The following is a 22,724-nucleotide window of genomic DNA, read 5'->3' as shown; positions in this document are numbered from 1 at the left end:
TTGGAGTTTCTGGGTGGTGCCGGCGTACATTGCGTTGCTGTAGTCGAGTCTGCTGCTGACAAGCACAGGGCTAACCATTTTCCTGGACTCTTTGGGGATCCACTTGTAGATCTTATGAAGCAGGTGGAAGCGGGAGGACGAAAATGAGTCGATTTGGTGGTTCATTGAGACGAGTCTAGGATGATGCTGAGGTTTCATGCATGGTCCTTGGGTGTGGGGGATTCCAAGCGCTGAAGGCCACCAGGAGTCGTCCCAGGCAGAGGGGGTGGAGTCCAGGATGAGGACTTCGATCTTGTCTGAGTTAAGGTTGAGGCAGCCGTCCTTCATCCAGGTGGAGACTGCGTTCATCCCATTGTAGAAGTTGCTCTTGGCGGCTGTGGGTTTGTATGTGCGGGAGAGAATCAGCTGGGTGTCGTCAGCCTAGGAGACGATGTTGAGTCCGTGGCTTCTGACGATGGCTGCAAGCGGGGCCATGTAGATGATGAAGAGGGTGGGGCTCAGGGAGGATCCCTGAGACACTCTGCAGCTTATCTCTGTGGGCTCGAAGTTGAATGGTGGAAGTCTGACTCTGTATTCCGTCAGTAAGGATGGAACGGATCCATTCTAGGGCTTTGCCGTGGAGGCCGGCGCCGTGGCATTTTACGCAGAGGGTGTCGTGGGAGACGGTGTCAAAGGCGGCCTGAGAGGTCCAAAAGGATGAGGACAGCTGTTTTGCCTCAGTCAATGAGGGTGCGGATGTCATCTGTAGCAGTGAGGAGAGCTGTCTCAGTGCTGTGGTTGCTTCTGAAGCCCAATTGGGAGAGGTCCAGGATGTGGTTCATTTCGATGAACTTGGAGAGTTGGAAGTTAATGGCTTTCTTGATGACTTTGGCTGGGAAGTGGAGCAGAGAGATGGATCGGTAGTTCTTGAGGTCCATCGGGTCGGCTGAGGTGTTGCTGTCCATGGATGTTAGTGGAGGGGTTTTGCTGAGAGAGGTGGTGAGCTGGTCTTCACTGGCCTTGTTCCAGCTTCGGTGAGGATCGTGGTGAGCATGGTGGCATACAGTGGGTTTGGTGAAGGAGAAGTGGATGCAGTGGTGGTCATTCCAGTGTGGCTTGGAGGTGTGGCTGCAAAGATGTTGCTGCTTGCAGAGAAGATGGGGTAGAGCGTGTGTCCTGTTGAGTGGGTTGGCGTTGTGACCTGTTCTTTGAGTTCAAAGGTGGCAAGGTTCTCCAATAGGGATGAGGTGTTGTGGTTGTCGAGGTTGCCTAGGTGAAAATTGAGGTCACCGAGGAGGATGTCGTCCATTGAGGCGAGAGCGTGAAGAGCGATGAACTCGGCTATGGCATCGCTGAAGGGGGCAGGGTCTGGGAAGTCTGTAGAAGAGGGTGCCACGGAGGGTGGCGTTCGGGTTGGGGCTGAATCTGAAAGTGGAGGTGCTCCATATTGGGTGAGTGGTCATCGGAGCTGGTTGTGAGACAGAGGGTGTTTTTGTGTACAATGACGATGCCTCCTCCCGGTCGGTTGATGCGGTCCTTAGGGATGATTTTGTAGCCTTCTGGAATGGTGGTTGCGTTGTCTGGGGATGAGGTGGGGTTCATCCTGGTTTCTGTAAAGAAGGCAACAACAGGGAAGATCGAGTCGAGCAGGTCCCAGATCTCCACAACATGTCTTTTGAGGGAGCGGGTGTTGAGTAGGATGCTTCTGAGCATGGTCGGGTCTGGTGCGGTTAATGGGTCTGGTGTGGGGAGGCTGGTGAAGGTTCAGTTGCAGCAGGTGAACCGGCATTGGGTGTCTTCGGTGACGCACGGTCGTAGGCGGTGGAACGTCCAGTGTTGAGGGCGTGGAGGGTGCTGGAATCATAGCAGTGGATAGTCCAGGAACCAGGGTCCATGGCCCAGGGCGCAGTTCAGGCATGGATGGGTGCAGACGAGCTTGCCTTTGGCGTGGACATCAAGCTCAGTATGAAAAGTCAGATCAATGCAGTCTCCTCCGCCTGGTTCTCACTCCTAGCATGCTGCATAAGATCTTCAAATGTCTCTTTGTCAACACCAAACGAACTGTCACTAAAACCCTAGTCACCAGCTGGCTGGAATATGGCAATGCATTCTAAGTAGGAATCACCTTGTATCACCTCACACCTTCTGAAGAGACTGCAGACCACAAAGAATTCAGCAGCCAGACTCATCCTCGGCCTCCCAAAGCGGACCCATTTTACCCCCTACCTCAAGAACCTCCACTGGCTCCTCATTCAGAAGAGATGTCAATTCAAGATGCTGATTCACACCAACAAAGCCCTACACAACCAAGGATCAGCATACATCAACCACAGCCTGAACTTCCACCAACCCTCCAGACACCTGCGCTCCAATTCCCTCTCTCACACCCACGCATCTGCTGAAGCAACAGTGAAGGACGCTATTTCTCCTACCTCGCTGCGAAGTTCTGGAACAACCTCCCCATTCACCTCAGGACCTCATCCTCTCTATTGGAAATCAGGAAAAGATTTAAGACCTGGCTGTTCAACTGACCCCTCCCTAGCAGCAGGATTTTCAGCACCTGGATACCCTTTTGGGCGATAAGCCAAGCTTTATAAGCCAGGTTTTGTTGATTGGTTGAAGACAGACGTACGAACAAAGTCAATTCCCAAAGTAAAGCACATAAATTATGGAATAGTGCACAGCCACAACTGACTGTATTCAATGTAGGCCATAAACTAGACTTGTACTCCTAACTGGCCCTATAGAACACATGTCTCAGCTGCCTGTAAGCAGAGAAGTCTGAGGGTTGTATTCCTGTCCCGGAATGAACTTCAGGATCAGCAACATAATGGCTATATGCTAATTATTCCCTCTGTTGAGGGAGTGGCGCGACATCGGCATATATAGTATATTGAAAGTATATATGCAGGTACAGACTTTAATACTTTATTTATTAGGATCGTTGAGTGTGAGGAGGGGCCAAGCCTCACGAAAAGCAAAGCCTCAAGTGAGTCATGATACCCATCCTCTTCCTCAACAAAAGCAATTATTAACATACTATACTATGAGCATCTGCATAAATGGTTTATGCCATGGCATTTGTATGTGTATTTGTTTTAACAAAAGGTATTTAACCAAAAATAGAATGCAAGGTGTTAAATGGGTTCCCCAAGTTAAAATCAAGTTGGAGAAACCCTCTAAGTATAAGGAGGGTTGTTTCTGTGTGTAAATTGTTTGCTAAGTTCCATCTGTAAAACAGCAAAAGGTGTTTTGCTCATGTAAATATTGCTGTACTTTGGTAACAGAGTCCGAATTCACCTTTGCACTGTACTACTAAATGTGCAATTGCAAAAACGAAGTATTATGGTAATGTCCTTGAAGGACTTGGCTATAGATTAAAAGGTTGGAGTGCAAAATATGGAGCTTGTAAAGACTTCATGGGTCCTCTCTCAAATATGAGCACAATCAGCTACTGGTCATCAGGAGGTCAAACACATCAGATATACACTTAGTGAGTCATATTGACTACACCTATTGTCGACAACCAAAGTTAAAATTTTATTTTCATTTACATCTACAGACCAAAATAACTAGATGGTGGAATAATGCACAAAATGTGGATCTAGAGCAGGTTACACTGCAAAAAGCTTCTTACATTCTCTCTGAAACTGGAACCCAAACTCAACTTCTCAACTGCACGGCCAAGAGTCTTACAAATCAGATGTACGGAATGCTCTAGAACTTACCTATACCTTGAAATAAGCAATTTACGTCCACAAGTGTGAAATCAACATATCCGTATGAAGAGTGTGCAAATAAATGAGTATGGTACCCACTCGCCTTTTGTGCATTTGTGCACGCCAATCCCTACTTTCGAAATCCATTTTGTGCAAAAATAAGTGAAACCTTTTAATTGTGATGGAGTTTTAAGGCTTTGACTTGCACAACTTGATCACTTCAGTTTTGTAAATATAAAATCTAAATACCAACATATGCAACATAGGCAACAGAATAGGGCAATTTATTGTATAAAAACAATAAGACTACTGCGATTAAAGGCGGGGACGCACAACTCCCCAGGAGTCGTTGACAGTACCGGCTATGGTTGATGGTTTAGCAGGAAGTGGCTGGGTATATATCATACCTGCAGCATATCTCCCCATTATGACATGAATGCTGCCTAAATAGCTCCATCATCCAAAATAATGAATGTTACCAATGTGTTATTTTTTGGGTGAGTCATTTCAAACCAACCATCTATTTTCTCAGTTTCTTCCAGTCATCACATGGCACCAGTAGTATCCGGGGTAGCACTGATGTAGTCAAAAGAGTGCTAGCTTGAGGATTGCGCTTGTTGCTGTTGTGCGAGGGTGGACATGGAGAGGTAAGTAAGAGTTACTGGGGAGGCTGTGGCCGTAGAGGAGACAGTCTGTTCAGCTGGGACGTGGTAGGCAGAGGAAGCAGACTGCAATGTTGAAAGTGTGGTGGACAAAATCTGTTGAAGCAGTTCATTGTTAGTCCTTGCTTGAGGGCGCATGTTCTTGTAGAATCTGGGAGAAGCGTGCTCCCTATTGATCTGAACTCGCATGTCTTCCTTGTGCACAGTTCGGATGTGTTTCTTCAAATTGCTAGGGTGCCGGCAACCCTTCCCACAGATCTATATAGAGGAAAACACAAGTGGTTATAAACAGGGATCTACTGAAAGTGCAAAGATGCATCTGTAGAAATAGTGCTTAATTTGTTCTGATGGTTGCAACTGGTGAGCACAGGCACTCATTTTTTGGGACCAGGACACAGTTTTCATCATTGGATCCAAAGGAAGAGCATGAAAGGCAGAAAAGGGAGAAAGAAGGAAGAAAAGAAAAACAGGAAAACAGTGACAAAAACAGAAAACAGGAGTGAAAAAGAACATGCATGAGTAAAACAGACATGAAGTGTAGGGTGATAAATAAAAGAGGCGTGAGGTGGAATAAATGATGGGCATCCTTGGCATTCTGCAGTGACAGCCTTCTAAGAAAATTGTCAGTTTCTGCACTTATTTATTTATTTGACAAAATAAGTACAGGTGATAAGTACAAATGTAAAATTAGATGGTGATCTTAAATGCACGTCCAAATATCCCACTTGAGGCAGACAGCCCACAACCTCAACCCAGGATCTCTTACTCCATCTCTCTAATGCACATCTGACTGGGAACTCAATTCTGCTGCAGGAGAACTAAAGTGAATACCAATTTTTTTTCTTCTCGAAAGATAATTTTACTTTAAGTACTCCTAGGAGGCCTTCCACACATGTGGTCCGCTGCATAAAATGCTTCATTCCTGCCAGTGGGTCCCCATGTTGCTTCCTCAATCCCCTAACTTTCGTGTGATGTAGGATCGGACTGGAAGATTGGCTTCTGAGTGCTAGTGGGCGGTGTTATGAAGAAGGCAGAGCAACAACCAAGAGAACCTGAATCATCATAAAAATACTTTTTCCCTTTCCGAGTGCACTGCTGTTGCGCAGTCCCAGCTCATCATAACTGTTCTCACAGCATGAAAAGACAGATGAGACGCCACTATTCATATTGTGTGTTTGCCAAAAGAAGCACTACATCTGGAAGTAGCTTCCAAGATTTATTTCATGCAAAGCCTGTGGAAGTAGCCGGCAAGCAGGCTCTACAAATCAACGAAAGGGGCATGAAACTTTGAGAAGACACAGACACTTCTTTGATCCTGGTAGAGGCAGAACTTAATTTGTGCCGGTGGTTTCCAGTGTTCGGCACTGGCACTTAATTGCCAACACTGGGGCTTATGGCAGTCTGCCACAGGGTGGCACTGTTTGTCTGATTTAGAGAGCAGCACAACAACAGTTGTTTATTAATTCAAAATACATTAAAAATGACTAACTGCTGCACAAGCCATTCTCATAGTTTTGGGGCCCTGGTATAGTCTGAAATGTCACACTTGTAGGATTGTAATGGTTAGTAGTTGTGTTGGTACTGTTGTTGGCAGCAGTGGCAGGGGCAATGGATAGTGCAAGCTGTCATAGCCTCCTGACAAGGGCCCTGGCACTTATTGTTTTACAAATTAAGCACGGGGTAGAGACAGAAAACGCAGTATCCATGCATACTTCTTAAAAATTAGAAAAAAATCTGAATTGAGACAGCAGTACATCTGGTAATAATAATTGAAACTTTACTTTTTAGTATTAGGTCCAAATATTGCCATTTCCATTTCTTCAACTTCAATCTCGTCTACCTGCTGTCCCTATGACTACAGTTACATTGGCTTGCACTTTCACAGAGCCATCTCAGTGAAACTGTGAAGCAGTGGAAATGAAACCTGTGAATCTGTACATGTGTTCACCATTCCACTCTTTGTAATTTAGTCAAGTTTTTCTACATGTAGCTGAGATGCCCACTCACTCAATCCCGTCTGGGCCATAGCACTAAAAGGAAGTTCAAGTATATGAGCTGTCCTGCCTTCACCAGGGCCAATGGCATATGTGCTCATTAGACTCCGCTTCTCAGTTCCTTTTTGCTTGCTCTACCCATATGTTGGTAGGTGCTTGTGAGAGGGAGGGGCGCTAAAGACCTAAGAGTTCAGAAATTACAGTGCTGAGTAATTCCCCCTGTAATGTCTTCAATAGACGTCCATGCATATGTGTGTGAAGAATTTCACCTGTACAAAGGTGGAAGAATAGATTTGGCAGCTGCAACGAGCAAAAAAGGGTCTGTCAAAAGTATTCCTTAACACGACACACAAAATGGTCAAAGAGCAAATTTTCGAAACAAGATATTGAGGGAGGCATGAAGCAAAGTAACAGCCTTGCTGATCATATTTATTTGAAGCTACCTCTGCAAAGAGACTAGTATCTTGGACCAAACAGCTTCAACTGGATACAGATTAAAACACAAGTCATGTCACCATCCTAAGCTGGCAAAGGGGCTCAGTCATAATGTGATGCTCTGGAGGTTATGAGTTTGAGTTCTAGCAATGAATACTTAACCTTCCACCATTCATTACTTAAGGCTCACAATCTCCAGTTTTCATGCACATATCAACAACTTGGCCAGTAATGATCAATTCCAATCAGGGCTTTTATTCGGGTAAAATGTTATATTACAGGAAATTATATCAAATGGTGGTAAAAGTAGTATCATCAATGCTTGATTATGGAAACTGTCTATTGATGGGTATTCATAAAATTCATCTTGCTCCTCTAAAGGCTGCTGTGGCTGCTACCGCAAGTCGGATCACAAGGAGAATATTTTGTGACAATATCACCTCTGTATTATATTCCATTGAGGGCTTCCTGATCAAACCAAGAGTATTTACAAGATGACTTGTATAGTACACAAAGTCCAAAACTTTTGAATTCTCGCTATCCGACTCTGAAATTATTGATTTCTGGAGGTATAATAATAATAATAATAATTCCAGATTTGTAAAGCACAACTTATCACCTCTAAGGGTATCCAGGCGCTGGGGCCGTTGGGGAGATTGAGTGAGCTATTGCCCAGAGTCATATGATGCTGAGCTGCCCCCGGCACCAGGGATGGTCCCACGAGCCCCGCGCTCCACAGCCAGCTGCTCTGGCAGCTGCGCAACATCTTTCACTGCGCTCACTAAGAAGCTTGGAAACACCTCTGTTTAAAACTCTAGACAGCATAAGAAAATATACCCGTTTGCCCATGCAAAAATACGGCGTACATCTGGCCCATAGAGAGATGGTGAGGACTACCCCTCACATTGCTAGGGAGGGCGGCTATGTTTAAGATGGTATCATTGCCCAAGCTACTCCATGCCCTTCTACATACATATTACCTGATCCCTCCTGAGACCTTCATCACAATAGAAGGGGATGTAGTGTAGTTCCTATTGTACCCATCATGCAGGACCTGCGCATTTGTGGATAACATAAACTGTGGGTCTGGTGGCAGACTGACTCTGTACACCCCCGCCGAGTATGTTAGCCTGTTTTTGCATTAGATACCTCGCAGTGCCACTAGAATCTCCTTCTATCAGAGAGATTAGTTTATGGCAACCTCAGAACACAACAAACCTTGATTCCTCACACTCGTGTAAACAATATACTACTTTTCACCCAGTCACTCGTGCTTGCTTGTTTTGCTCTCAGAGAGATACATAGAAGAAACAGTCGGGCGTGTTTACAATAGGAATTTATTGTACCATTGTTCTTCTCATGTAAAACAAATGTGCTGCTACAACTGTAACACAGTAGCAGAGATATAGAACCAGCAGTACAGCGAATAAAAAGGAATAGCATTGTTCTACCATTTTGCAATAGTTATGAACACATACATGAATATAAAATGCATTTATACAATAAAGTGCGTAGTCCTAAGATGCCTGTCTAGATGTACCTGAGTGTACCTAGCATGTGAGTAGGCGCGAAAGAGCTAATGAGCCTAACAGCCTAATAGCCTAGAATCTAAGAGCCAAGAATCCCGCTAGGATTTAGTCGAACCCCCATACATGAATAGTGAGAGTGTGGGACTTCATCCTGGACTTGAGTTGGACACCCGTCAGGGATAGTTGGACCACTGTCAGCTGGAGCGATGGCATGCCAGAGCCGCAGAGTCTCTGGTCAGTGTGTCGTCCTTGAAGTCTTGGTTCCCTCCTGCCTACTGATAGCAAGAGGTGCTGTATTTATACAGTCTATGTGCGTATGTTTCCCATTGTTCAGTATTGGGATGACGTTGGGGATTAAACCTTTGTGCGTAGATAGGAGAGGTGAAGTATGCCCCCCTGGAGAGTGTACTCATAAATTATTCATATGTGCTAAAGATGACGTCTTAGCAATATTGATCGGGCAGAACCCACCCTCGTCATAGAACTAAGGTGAAAGGTTTAGTCCTTAAAAGGCGTCAGTCCTTATAAGGCGTTCAGTCCCTATAAGGCATTCTGTCCTTATTTGGAGTTATGTCCTTATAAGGCTCGTTCATATGAAATGAAGGGGAGATGATGTAGAGAAAGAGTACAATGTTCTCTAAACCTATATTAGGGTACCGTTATGAAATATAACACCCACTCCTCCTCATACTTAACAATAATAATACACATTTCGAGATACACATTTATAATGGTGTCAGTGCATAATATTATCAAGAAGTCATAAAATGTTTCTAAAAACGTTTCAAATTAATTTAAAAACAGTTTAGAAAAGAGGCGTTAAATGTTCTTTGGCAATAGTTTAACATTTTGTTGTAAAGTTCCGCAAATCACAGTTCTAAATGAGTTTGATCACACAAGTTGGACTACTGCAAGCGTACTTAGAAGGCCATGCTCATTGAAGGTGTCAATTTAAAAAAGTTATTTTGTAAAGGGGAAATAAAATTTCTGAATTCGTTCCCAGCACACGGTGAGCCAGATTTAGATTAGAAGTCCTGGCTGGGAGACATAACATTATCGCTGCCTGCTACAGCAGGGGACAAACACTGAAATACCTTGCATAGCACGGCAAGTGTGCATGGATGAAACTCCTCGAAGCCAACAGCTGTTGTAGAGGTAGCCGGTGCTGAATTCGATACCTCGGTGCCAATGCTGGAGCTTAAATTCAATTCAGTCGTGAAAGGCACCTGCGTTTCCTCAAGGAAGTAATGAGTCAAGATGGGAATACGCTGGGGAGTCGTGCATGGGACCACATGGGTTCCAGCCTGGAGTCTAAGTCCGCTGGCGTCTCCGTGTCAGGTGTCAGACACATGTATAACTCGCATTGTACTCCGCAGAACAGGCATTGGAAGACAGGTACGATGCAGTCATCAAAGACTGGTCTGAAGGATAAGAACCAAGAAGCACTTAGTTCTCGTAGGCGAGGTGCACCCAGATGCTGTACCATGCGCTCACGGTTATATCTCTCCAGGAGAGCTTTTGAAATCTCGCTTGCGGATGGTCCCGCCATTGCACAGCAGGTAGACGATAATCAGGAATCCAGCTACAGCGAGCAGAATCAGAGGTAGACCCCCATAAATGCTTCCAAATACGGAGTGTAAAAAGTTAGGAATAACTCCGAGGATCGTCTGGAAGGTGTTAAGGAATCCTGAACCTATGGACTTTAATAGGTGTACAATGCCACTCGTATCTGACATATTAAAGATACGTCCCACCATTTCTACGAAATGTAGGGGGCAGTTGGTACGAATAAGTACCTGTATCCCTGTCGAGGTCCTTGCGACTTGGAGTTCGAAGGTTTCTCGAGCGGAGGTTAACGGCACGGTTTGCTGTAAAAGCATGGCTTTCATTCTGCTCAAACCATGAAACTGTATAAAAGAAACATTTAGTGAAGGCCATATCGGCGCCTCCCTGACTGTATTTGTTGAAGGAAACAATACTTGCATACAGGAAGCAGAGTAAATCTGTTTAGTGTTTGTCAAAATAATTTTTAGTGCTGCTGTTGGTGCAACCTTATAGTAAAATGAGGCTGTTTCTGTTGTGTTAAACCCTGAAAAGTATGCAAATTTCTGAACAAACGCATGTGAACTAGTTTTTGGTAGTGTTGGGCAATGTTCCCACTGATTGTACTCAAAAACATTCCTGGGTGAAATGGATTTGTGCAGGAAATGATGACCATAATGTTGATAACAGTACAATTTGTCATAGTTTGAAGAACTCTCTAACATTTCATTATTAGAAAATGCATCAGTTTTCTCTAAATCAGACAACATGTTATTTACGGTTTCAGTGTCCCAATCATCAGAAAATGTACTGGAGGTAATGATATCACGGTTCGGTTGATCCGAAAATGTTGAAATCAACCTTGTCCCATACTATACCATCAGGTAGAGGAACTGCTGTAATGTTTACTGATGACAAGTCTCTTTGTTCACGATGTGATGATGGATGTGGCTTCAGTAGGATGTTGACCTTTTGGGCTGTGGAACCTTGTTGAAGATAGTGTCCATTGATAAGCATACTAAAAGTCAATACTAAGCCTAGCCAGAAAAGAAAAAACAATATCCCAGAAATTACCCAGAGTTCAATCCAAGGTGATACCAGGTATGTCTTTTGAAGAAAGAAAAAAAAGTTCTTTAATTCTTGTGGTTGTGAAGGGCCGAGGCTTTAAAATGCGTGCTGCGCGAGCGCGTAGCAGACGCGCGCTGCTGGCGCGCCAAAGGCGCAGCTAAGGCAAGCCCGTCTGCGCCCGTCAACGTCCCGGAAGCGGCCAGCGCCAGCCATTACGCCGGTGACGCTATTTTGAATTTCGTCAAACGCACTCAGTATAATCGTAAGGAACTGTTAGCACTTAACGCTCCCTGTAGCAGCTGCATGAGATGGGATGCTGCATTAAATAGCTCCTATTCTTGTATGAAGTGTGGGCTTGCCTTATCCTTGTCCCCCCCTTCCTTCTGCGGAGCAGCATGGGGCCGGTAAGGTGTCGGCCACTATCAAGGCAGCACTTATCAATGCTCGTTCGATGTCTAAACATTGTCAGGACATCTATGAGCTGCTTACAGTTGCATCTTTAGACATACTCTTTTTGACAGAAACTTGGCTCACGCAGTCCTCCTGTTCAGTCATTGAATTGGCCATCCCTACCGGCTTCAAAATATGTTATGTTATGTTATGTTATCCATATTTATATAGCGCACAGCTGCCCCAGCAAAGGGGCGTCCCGGCGCTGCCACAGACAGATATCAGATCAGACATAGCCAACATCGGATCACTAGCAGTTCTGGGGAAAGAGGAAGGTTTTAACAGCCTTCATAAAAACCAGAAGATCGTCAATAGCACGGATGTGGGCGGGGAGAGAATTCCAGAGTCTGGCCGCTAATACTCTAAAGGAGCGTCCACCGGCCCTAGCCCTCTTAAAACGTGGGACTACAACAAAGTGAAGTCCAGAAGTTCTTAAAGTGCGCGAGGGGAAATAAGGCTGAATAAGATGTTTCAGGATATAAGGAGAGGAGTGCTTGAGGATTTTGAATGACAAGCAAAGACACTTAAACCTAATCCTCTGTAAAACAGGGAGCCAGTGAAGTTTGCCAATAGTTTTTTTGGCCGAACAAAACCTTGGTAGGCCAACCAGAACTCTGGCGGCAGTGTTTTGAACGCGTTGAAGTCTAGCAATTTCAGCCGAGTTGGCTCCTAACAAGAGAGAGCTCGCGTAATCCAGACGCGACAGTATCATAGCTTGTACAATAAGCTGTCGGGTAGGAGCATCAAAATATTTAAAGGTGGGTCTGAACTTGCGGGGTATCCCAAAGCAAGTGGCAGCAGTTTTCTTTGTATGAGAGACAAAACTAAGGTTGGAATCTATCCAAAGCCCGAGGTTTTTAACCTCCAAAACAGGAAGGGGAGTAGGGCCAAGCTCAGATGGCCACCAACAATCACCCCAAAGGTGGCTCTGCTTGCCAACCAAGAGCACCTCAGTTTTCTTGGCATTCAATTGAAGGCAATTATCAGTCATCCAGCGTGCTATTGAGCTGATACCCTCCCGGAATTTAGCAGCTTCCAGGTCGGACGCCCCACTTAATGCAACCGCCAGCTGGGTGTCGTCAGCGTAGGACACCATAGACAGGTTCCATCGCTTGGCTACCACAGCCAGCGGCTGAACATAAAGGTTGAAAAGTGTGGGGCTAAGAGCCGACCCCTGCGGGACGCCCTGGGCAATAGGATACGGATTCGATTGAAAAGTGGGTGTAACAACCCTAAACGTACGGTCCGATAGGAATGATCGAAACCATTCCAGTGCCGTATTACCGACACCAGCCTCACCCAAACGTTGTAATAAGATAGCATGGGAGACGGTGTCAAACGCGGCACTGAGATCAAGAAGTACCAGTGCCGCCGTTTGACCAGAGCTGACCAAAGTTCGTAAATGGTCGACCATGAAAAGCAATGCCGTCTCCGTGCTATGGCCGGATCGGAAGCCGTTCTGAGTAGGGTCCAGAATATCAGCGCGATGGAGATGATCAGATAGAATGGCGTTGACATGAACCTCAGTCAATTTAGCCGCCCACGGAAGAGGCGATATGGGGCAATAGTTTTCCAGTTTGGAAGGATCCAGAGCTGGTTTTTTTCAAAATAGGCATCACCTGAGCCTCTTTCCAGCTTGCAGGAACAGAGCCAGTTGTTAGAGATAAAATAACAAGGTCACGCAGTGGAGAAAAACAAAGAGATGCAGATTCTCTAAACTGAGCAGGACGAAGAGGATCCCTAGGTGAGCCTGACTTGACCTTCGCGACAATTTTTGTAAACTCCTCCCGGGAGAGCTCAGATAAAGAACAAAGAGCCAGCATAGTCATCGGAGGAGATTCTCCCTTATACAAATGGGCAAGTGAATCGGGGAAGGATCGATAAATAGCTGCCACCTTTTCCATGAAGAAAGCGGCGAGATTTTCACAATGCGATGCAGAGCGAATCTCATCAAGTGAAGCTCTACTAGTTGTAAGATCCTTAAGAACCCTGAAGATTAATTTAGTAGGATTAGTGCTAAGATTAAATTCACGAGAAAAATAGGCGGCCCGAGTTTTACAGACCGCTCTATGATAGAGCTTAATCTTAGCACGGTACTCCAATTTCATATCAAATAAATAAGATTTGCGCCAAGCTCTTTCGGCTTGTTTGCAAGATTTCTTTAAGAGCCGAAGCGCATCGTCATACCAGGGGCTAGGCTCACCACGGCAACATTTGGCCTCCGCAGTTGGAATCAAGTAGTCCAGCGCATCAGTCAGCCAGTTACAGAAAAGATCGTAGCCAGATTCTACGTCAGAGAAAGGACCGAGAGTTTGTTGGCCAAGGATCCGATGAAACTCGGCTAAGTTCAACTTGCTCCATGGGCGTCTCAATGACACAGGCGCCGATGTTTTGTTCGGAGAGTCCTTGATTGCAAGGCGAAACTCAACAAGATGGTGGTCGGTCCATGCCATAGGCTTGGGAGGCAGCACTTTGGCTGACATAAGGTTGGTGAAAATGGGGTCCAATATATGGCCACCATCATGAGTGCTGTGATCGACAAGCTGATGCAGCTAAGGTGCTTCCAGATCTGCAAGAGTGCTGCTGACGGCAGGAGAAAGGGGAGAGTCAAAATGGAGATTTAAATCTCCAATAATGCTAAAATTAGCTGCATTCAAGGCCAATGTACTAACGACCTCTGGTAGAGCTAGCCTAAAGGCAGCGTCAGGACCCGGGGGTCGGTAGATAAGTAGCCCGGAAAAAGTAAAATGAGGGCTGACCGAGATACGGAAGTGGGCACTTTCGCAGCCGGCCATGTCCAGCGGCTCCCAAACACATGGAAAGCATGATTTAATAACGGCCGCAATGCCACCTCCTCTAGAGTTGCGGTTGAGAGTAAAGATCGTGTGCTCCGAAGGAAGAGCTAAGTTAATCGCAACCGCGGCATCCTCATGTAGCCAGGTCTCGGACATAAACAACATATCAGGGGCAGCATCGGTAAGTAAATTATGCACATCCCCGTAATGTCTAACCAGCGACCTTACATTAAGATGACAGATCTTGAGATTAAGGGGAGGCTGAGAAATATCCGAAGGTGATAATGAACAGCCTAAGCACCGCAAGGAAGATTTCCTATAATCAGCAATAGGGGTGTGTGGTAACAATTGAAAGGCACAGTCAGAGCAATTCACAGGACCAGAAAGAGGGTGTAAAGAACAGGGCCTACAAGGAGCCTGATTGCGCAGGCTAAGCAGAGTGGTCCGTGAATACCTAACCTGTAACGGAGTACGGGACATCATACAATAGCAACCTGCGGCGGAGCGGAGCCCGACCCGGCCTCGACGCGGATGAGCGCAGACGGGCAGGACTCTGGCACGACTCAGGCGCAGGGAGGGCGCCCAACGCTGCGCGCTAGGGAGGCTGGCTGAAATAGACTGCCCGCGAATATGCAGCGCGCCTAGGACATGGAATATGGCGTCAAAGCTATGTCACCACTAATGCCCCACACAACATGGCGCCCAAACTTCCCACACTATCCCCACCCGAGGACTAGACCCGCTAAGCAGCAGTGCGGGTCACAGTTTACAGTGCGAGGGAGAGGAGAGACCCCAATAGCTAAAATCAAGGTAAAGGAAAATAAAAACGTAACCCAAATAAAAAACGGGAGTATTTTAAAACACTGATCAGACAGCGCGCGCCTCAAAGTAGCGCTATGCTATGCACATGATTCCTAAAGCTGAAGAACATAAATACCTTGTCCGACTGTCCCGCTAGGCAGACCGCCTTAAATAGACTGCCCGCGAATATGCAGCGCGCCTAGGACATGGAATATGGCGTCAAAGCTATGTCACCACTAATGCCCCACACAACATGGCGCCCAAACTTCCCACACTATCCCCACCCGAGGACTAGACCCGCTAAGCAGCGGTGCGGGACACAGTTTACAGTGCGAGTGAGAGGAGAGACCCCAAGAGCTAAAATCAAGGTAAAGGAAAATAAAAACGTAACCCAAATAAAAAACTGGAGTATTTTAAACACAGATCAGACAGCGCGCGCCTCAAAGTAGCGCTATGCTATGCACATGATTCCTAAAGCTGAAGAACATAAATATCCCGTGCTCATCGGAAAAATTGGCAGGGGGGAGGTGTGGCAGTTGTGCTCAAAGAGGAATGGGAGTGTCTTTTCTCTGAACTTACGGACTCTTCTGAAGTGGAAGCTCTGGACTTTTGCTTAAAAATTTCACCCCACTATTGTTTTGGTGGGATTGTGCTGTACCGCCCCCCTGGCCCTTTAGGTCCATTCCCTAAGTTGTTGGACACTTGGATCTTACCCAGAGCTCTGCGTTACTCCCATATTTTGCTCCTCGGGTATTGTAATATCCACTTGGACAACCTTGATGGAATTGATACGTGCAACTTTTTAGCCTTGTTGCATTCCGCCGAACTTGTTCAATACGTTTCCTCTCCGACTCATAGTGGTGGCCATACGCTTGACGTAGTTTGTTTCTGCCTGCCTCTGTCGGTGAACCCTCCGCTGCCCGTCACTTGGTCTGATCACTATTTAATTTCCTTTTCCTGGAATATTGCCAAAGGTCCCTCCTCGTCTAGGCCTCGCTGTGCTGCTACCCATAGGGCTCCCCATAAGATAGATCCCGTAGCTCTGTGCACCGCATTAGCCGACTGTCTGCCACATCTCCCAGAGGATTTGGACTTGGCTCTGGGGCAGTTCAATAATTGGATCAAGAAGGTGGTTTGTTATCTTTTGCCTCAGGTCAGACCTTGACGCCTTAATATGCCACTGTCCAAACCCTGGTTTACGCCTTTGCTTAAATCCCAGAAACAGCATTGTAAAAGGCTGGAAAGAAGATGGAGACAGAACTACAATTCATCCGACAACATGGAATTGAAAAAAGCCCCAAAAATGTACTATGCGGTGATCACTGCAGCGAAACGGTGTTATTATTCGTACCGTATCGCCATGTCGGGCAATAATGCCAAGGCACTATTTAAGATTGTAAAAAGTTATGTTTCTCCTAAAGCTTTGAACAATGCGCATACACCCTCTCTTATCTGGTGCGAAGAACTTTCTGACTTTTTTATGACTAAAGTTATATCACTTCACTGCTCTTTGATAAACCAGCAGCCCAGACCATGCAGCTCCCTGCGGATCTCTATTCCGCTTTTGACACTGAAACTATTTTCTCCTCTTTTTCAACCATATCCCTTGAGGGGTCTCTGGCTGCCTTGACCTCCTTAAAGTCTTGTTCCCCTCTTGATCCGTGTCCTGCAGTAATTATTGCCCGCACAGCTCAAGTCATTAATCCTATGGTGAACCAGCTGATTAACACATCTTTAGGGTCGGCCTCGGTCCCTCCCGCATGGAAGCAGGCCATGCTGGTCCCCCTCATAAAAAAGCCGACCCTAGATCCTCATATTCCCTCCAGCTATCGGCCTATCTCTCTGCTGCCGGGCGTGGCCAAAGTTTGTGAGAAACTTGTGAACAAACAACTTACCTCCTATATTGAACAACATGGCTTGTTGCACCCTTCTCAATCGGGTTTCCGTGCTTCTTACAGCACTGAGTCTGCCTTGGTGGAAATCTCAGAGGCCATCCGGGAGTCGTTAGATGCTGGGGGCAGGGCAGTTTTGGTCCTTTTGGACCTATCTTCCGCCTTTGATACTGTCCCCCACGCTCTCCTCCTGGCCCGATTGCAGAGGCTTGGTATCATCGGTGCCGCATGGGAATGGCTAAAGTCCTTCCTTGACGGTAGAACCCAGCAAGTGTGAATCTCTCCTTTCACATCTACCACCCAAGCTGTTCAAACAAGGGTCCCTCAGGGATCCATACTGATTCCTCTGTTATTTAATCTTTATATGACCCCTCTTATCCAGCTAGCTGAGGACTTTGGCGCTAAAGTAGTAGCATATGCTAAAAGCACGAGTCCAATACGGACCACTTTAGAACCTGTCTGTCTGCGGTGTTCAACTGGTTAACCTCGGCCCAGCTGAAATGCAATGGAGATAAAACAGAGATACTGTTTTTTGGGGATTTCCCTTCTCTGTTTTTTCATGACTGTTGGCCCACTGATGCCCCGTGACCATCCCCTTCGGGTCTTCCTGTGAAGAACCTGGGGATCGGGTTTGATGAAAAACTTAGTTTTAGTAATCACATTAGCAAATTGACAGGTACATGTTTCGGCATTTTGAAGATGCTCAGAAAGTTTCTGCCCCTGTTGCCTCTTTCCACCAAAGAAACAGTAATTAGGGCCTTGGTCACCTCCCATCTTGATTATGCCAATGCATTGTATGTAGGTCTCCCTGGCTACCTAATGGATAAATTGCAGGTGGTTCAGAATGCCGCTGTGCGGTTGCTGCTGGACCTACCCAAACATACTAGCGTGAGGCAACATCTCCGTAATTTGCACTGGCTGCCGTTAAAAGCTAGGGTCTTGTTCAAGGCTTTAGTGACGGCCCATGCGGCACTATATGAATAGTATTTGAGGAAACGTTTCTCGTTTTATGTCCCGGGCAGACACTTGCGTTCCTCGAACTCGTGCCTGGCCTCTGTACCCAAAATTCATCTGAAAAGAAGGGGCGGCAGCTCATTGTCTTATCTGGCGGCTAAGTCATGGAACTCCCTCCCCCCGAAGCTCCATAGCCTTCAAAACCCCTCTCGGTTCAGGAAAAAACTTAAAACTTTCCTATTCAATTAAGCCTGTTTTCCTTCTTTTTCACTGTTCTCTTTTGCTGGGTTGCGCCGGGACACTCTTCTGAGTAGCCGTGCGCGTTTACAAATCACCAATAACAATAACAATGGTGTTTTGGCTGGCGTCGTTTCCGGCTCACTTGGATCCAGAGAAAATGTATCAAAGTTAATGAAGTAGCCAAAAGTTGTTCGATCAATTGTAGGAATTGCATCGGGATTAGTTGAAATGTTATTCTCCTCTCGACGAGGCATGTTGATGTAGACGTCTGTATTAGGCCTAATTGCAACTTGTGAATTGTTCTGATTTTCATTTAGAATTTGAATGTCTGGTTCAAGTGGAACAAGTTCCATAGCATTGTTGCTTAGTCCTTTATTCCTTACAGATGGATCTTCAAACGTGATGAGTCTTTCTGTTTGAACTTCTTGGATTGTAGCCAGAGGAGGACGTCTGCTACAGCGTCGTCCACTAGACCTACTGTTTAGTATCGGCCACATAGTGTGGTTTGATTAAGTCGATTGAGACTAATCTTTTCTCCTTTTTTCCGGCAAGAGGCAGGAGCAGCACAAATCTTGTTTCGCGTACTGTAAGGATTGGTACAGGTTTTCTGTAAGAGGGGCCAAATTCCTTTTTCTCCGTAATTTTCTCTCTGACCAGAAACCCGACTTTTGGGATCCAGACAGGTCTTGCCGTGACTACCTTGACTTCCTCAGTGGTGGTCTGCTTTAGTTAGACATTACTTTGTTTTGTCCTGGATTCATTTAGTTCTCGTAAAACAGCCAAAAGATCATGAATATCATATGGGTTTTCATCCGCCACTGTGCCTTCACAATCAAGATAAGATACCCACATTCGTGTCCCAAAGAGGACCTCATATGGAGTGACACCCCCTAGAGAGTTTCTTGGCTGGTTGTTTAATGCCCGCTGTACCCCATAAGGTGTGTGACCCAACTACCGCCCTTGCCTAATACCCTAGCTGTTAAAGAATGCTTTAAGTCCCGTTTTTCTCTCTCCACAACCGAATTTCCCTTAGGACGGTACGGAGATGAGAACCGCAATGCTATGCCCATTTCTTCCATGGCCCCTTTGTAAGCCCGAGAGCTAAACGCAGAGCCGCGGTCAGGATGTAACGTGCTAACTGCATATGTGCCGATAAAGACTTGCAAATCTTTTATAACAGTTCGAGCATCAGCAGAACACTGAGGCCATACCCATAAGAATCTCGAGCATAAATCCACTGCAACCATGATATATCTGTAAGCCCCGTCCGTTTGGTCCAGGTACACACACGCGAGAGGTTTGTCAGATTTTAGTAATGGCGTCTGTGCCGGGCGTGCAACGGTGGAGCCTTTTATCTGCTGGCAGATGTCGCATTTCAAGACATAGTCTTTAGTTTGCTTAGTTAACCCTGGCCACCAATAGCGCTGTTTCAGTAAAGAAATGGTCGCTGTAACGCCTGTGTGCGCAGAGCTTAAACCATCGTGTGCAGCTAGTATTAAACCTTGCTTACGATCCATATTTGGTATTACTCTATCCCCCCCTCGAGGAATCTGAGCATATGGAATTTTTTGTGCATCTAACTTATAGGAGTATTTGAGTGGAAACATTTTAGGTACTGCTGTGCTGCCTTTGCGTGATGCGATGACAGCTACCATAATATCTCAGCCTATTCTCGTTTTTGAACGAGTCAGTGCAGCTACGAAAGCTGTGAGAACAGCCACCTTCGTGGCTTCATCTGCTAATGAATTCCCTTCAACGTGAACGCCATCACGTTGATGACTCAGTGTATGGATCATGTGAGTCCTCGGTAGCTCGGTTTTCAACTCTGCTACCGTTCCCATAGCATTTTGTGCTTAATTGTGCCACCTTCTGCATCCTTAAACCCGTTTCGTTCCCAATGCTGTAAGTACTCATTGTATGACTGTACACAGTAAAAAGAATCACACACGATGAGTGTGGGGAATTTGTGATCCGTATTTACAAGTGTCAGTATGAGTGCTTTTAATTCTACCAACTGAGCCGTGCAGTCTCCTAGAGATTGCGTCTTTGTGCAACTAGGATGGAACTTGCCATCACACACGCCACCTTTAACGATAGCACATGCCAAAAAATATTGCTGCTTACTTTCTATGGCCGGTTGCACAGATCCGTCAGTATAAATAATATATTTATATTGTTCTAGAGGCAAGATTTCATTAGGTAGAGGATATTCTTGTTCATATTGCAGGAATGCTTGTGTTTTTAAACTTGGATCAAATCTGTATTCAAAGTCTGTTGCACTAAGAGAATTAGAACATTGTATCCATCTAGGATGTAATGCTTTTGCATTTGGGATGCTGGCTTTTGTAACTGCTACTAAAGGTGGTACTGGAGTTACAACAATAATGCGTTTCCCCTGAGCCAGTGCTCTTTCTTTGCTACTGCAGTCTGTATGGCTGTCAGTGTTTTTTCTTTTGAAGTGAAACGCATGTCTGCATTTGTGTACAGATGTGATTTGTATGTGATTGGTACAGTTTCTCCTTCATTAAAAGTCAAATAAGTGTACCCGCATTGACCCGCAATTATTCGATCACTAAGTGGCATACGTTTACGCGTGTTTGTAGGTGTTTGTAAGCAATCATGTCTTCCTGGAGTAAACGAAGAATATTAGTATGTTCTTGTGTCCAATCTCTGGCTGAAAAGTCAGGTTTTATTAAGTCATAGAAAGGTCTTACCCTTTGTGCATAATCTAAAATGTATGTCCTGCCGAAATTTAGGAATCCTAGCATTGAATGTAAATTTTTTTATGATTTTGGAGGGAGGCTGGAGCAGCGCACACTTTTCTAAAAAGTTAGCAGCCAGACTTTTGCCTTCACTTGACAGCTCATATCCCCAAAATAGGACATTGAGGTGGGCTATTTTTGATTTTTTAAAGTTAAATTTGTAGCCCTCTCTGGCAAATCCCATAATTATAGTGCTTACCCTGGTCAAGTACCTCTCAAAGTCGTCTGTCAGATAAATATCATCCACATAGGACAACGCTTCTTCATCAAAGTTTTGAAGTAACTCTGTTACTCTTGCTGAAAATACCCTGGGGCTATTTTTGTACAGAATTGTCGTTGGGACCCTAACGCACTGAATGCCATCAGATACCTGCTTTCAGGCACTATATTTTGGCAGAAAATCCATTTGAGATATCAAGTGTGGTTTTGTATTCTTTGCGCACAATGTTATTAATTAATTCGGCACTATGTGCATTTTGGACAGCAAATGTCTTTGTGCATGAGTTTAAAAGTCTGTAATCTAAAACTAGACGATATGTATTGTCGGGTTTAGCGACAGGAAACAAAGGATTGTTCATTGGAGAGGTACATTTTTCAATTACCCCCTGGTATTCAAGTTGATCTAGGATCTCCCTGACCTGTTTTTTAGCTTCTTGCTTTATTGGATATTGCCTCTGAGCATTAGGTGAAACTTTTAACGGGATCATGTGGTAGGTTGAGTTCTCATCCCACCCTGCGTGATTTTTGTACAATGCCGGGGCTTGGGCTACTGCCCACTCCTGTGCATATATATGTTTAAGGAGAACGCGAACGTGGTTCGAAAATGCGGGAAAATTATACTGTCTCCCCTGGGGCACTCGAATGCAGGCGGCCAATCTTGTTCTGCTAACAGGATGTCATAACCAGATGATAAGTTCTTCCAAAAAAGTCCTTTTACTTTTCTGGGCTTGTCCCCCTCCATCCGGAGTGTTATTTCATATAACTTACGTGGGACGCTCACCCTGGTGTCTGGTGTTTCTACCATGATGTAATCATTCAACTCTGCTGTCACCAGAAATTCCTTCAGGTTCAGGCGAGCTGTTATTACTTCTGCCGCACTGTCTAGCATCGTCAGAGCCCATTCCTCGTTCAGAAGATGTGTCCTCAGAATTCTGGGCATGTCTGATTTTCAGACCAGCAACTTTCTTTTTCTTAAATTGAGGTTTTGGATTTTGCTTATCTTCTTTTTCAGAAGTAAAGTCTTGATCACGCTGCTTGTCTCTGGACTGTGTGCGCTCCTCTCTATTTTCTGACTTTCCTTCTCTTTCGGAGCTTTTGTTCGAGCCCTGAAATGAACAAGATGAGCGTGTATCAGAATCCTGATACCTGTCAGGTTTCCTAATATTATCCCTATTCCTAAGGTTGTACCTCTTTTCAGATGGCTCCTGTGGAGGAGACCTACCTTGGGACTGAGATCTTTTGTCTTTAAAGCTTTCTTTTTTTATTATCCCACTTCCTTTTTGGAAGAAGTAGGTATCTGCATAGAAGTGTCCTTTCCGGGACTACCCTGTAGTTGAGGTTTTAAAGCTTTTCCCCCCAAACTATCCATGCCTAATTCTGCATACGCAGTTTAAATTATTTTGGGTAGTTCAGCCCCCTGCAATAATGGGCCGAACTCCCTTAGGCGTTGGCGGATTGCCACTGATGCTGCTTCCCCTTTAATGTTAGCTAGTATTATGGCTGATACCTGGTCGTAGTTATTTAATATGTTCATCCCTAAGTTTAGGGCAGGTTCTGCTCCGTACTCATTTTGTTTTTGTCTTAATACATCAGGAATTACTGCTAATGAAGGAATACCGTGAGTTCTGGTATATATGGCAGCAAAGACCGTACCCCAAGAGGTGCAATCCTCCAACTGTGGTG

General features: G+C 45.4%; 1 protein-coding gene across 1 annotated transcript in view; it reads right to left on the bottom strand.

The window, feature by feature from the left end:
• Positions 1-3,499: 3,499 nt before the first annotated feature.
• LOC146861930 (uncharacterized) overlaps positions 3,500-22,724 on the bottom strand; it is a 437,430-nt gene continuing 418,205 nt past the window's right edge. The window contains exon 7 of the mRNA XM_085643212.1: positions 3,500-4,618. Within this exon, the coding sequence (XP_085499338.1) occupies positions 4,295-4,618 (324 nt within the window). The 3' untranslated portion in view covers positions 3,500-4,294. The remainder of the gene's footprint in view (positions 4,619-22,724) is intronic.

The sequence above is a fragment of the Triturus cristatus genome, chromosome 2_2 (assembly GCF_964204655.1).
Source record: "Triturus cristatus chromosome 2_2, aTriCri1.1, whole genome shotgun sequence".
NCBI classification, from domain to species: Eukaryota; Metazoa; Chordata; class Amphibia; order Caudata; family Salamandridae; genus Triturus; species Triturus cristatus.
The sequence above is the reverse complement of the archived record's forward strand: the minus strand, read 5'-3'. Positions and strand labels throughout refer to the sequence as shown.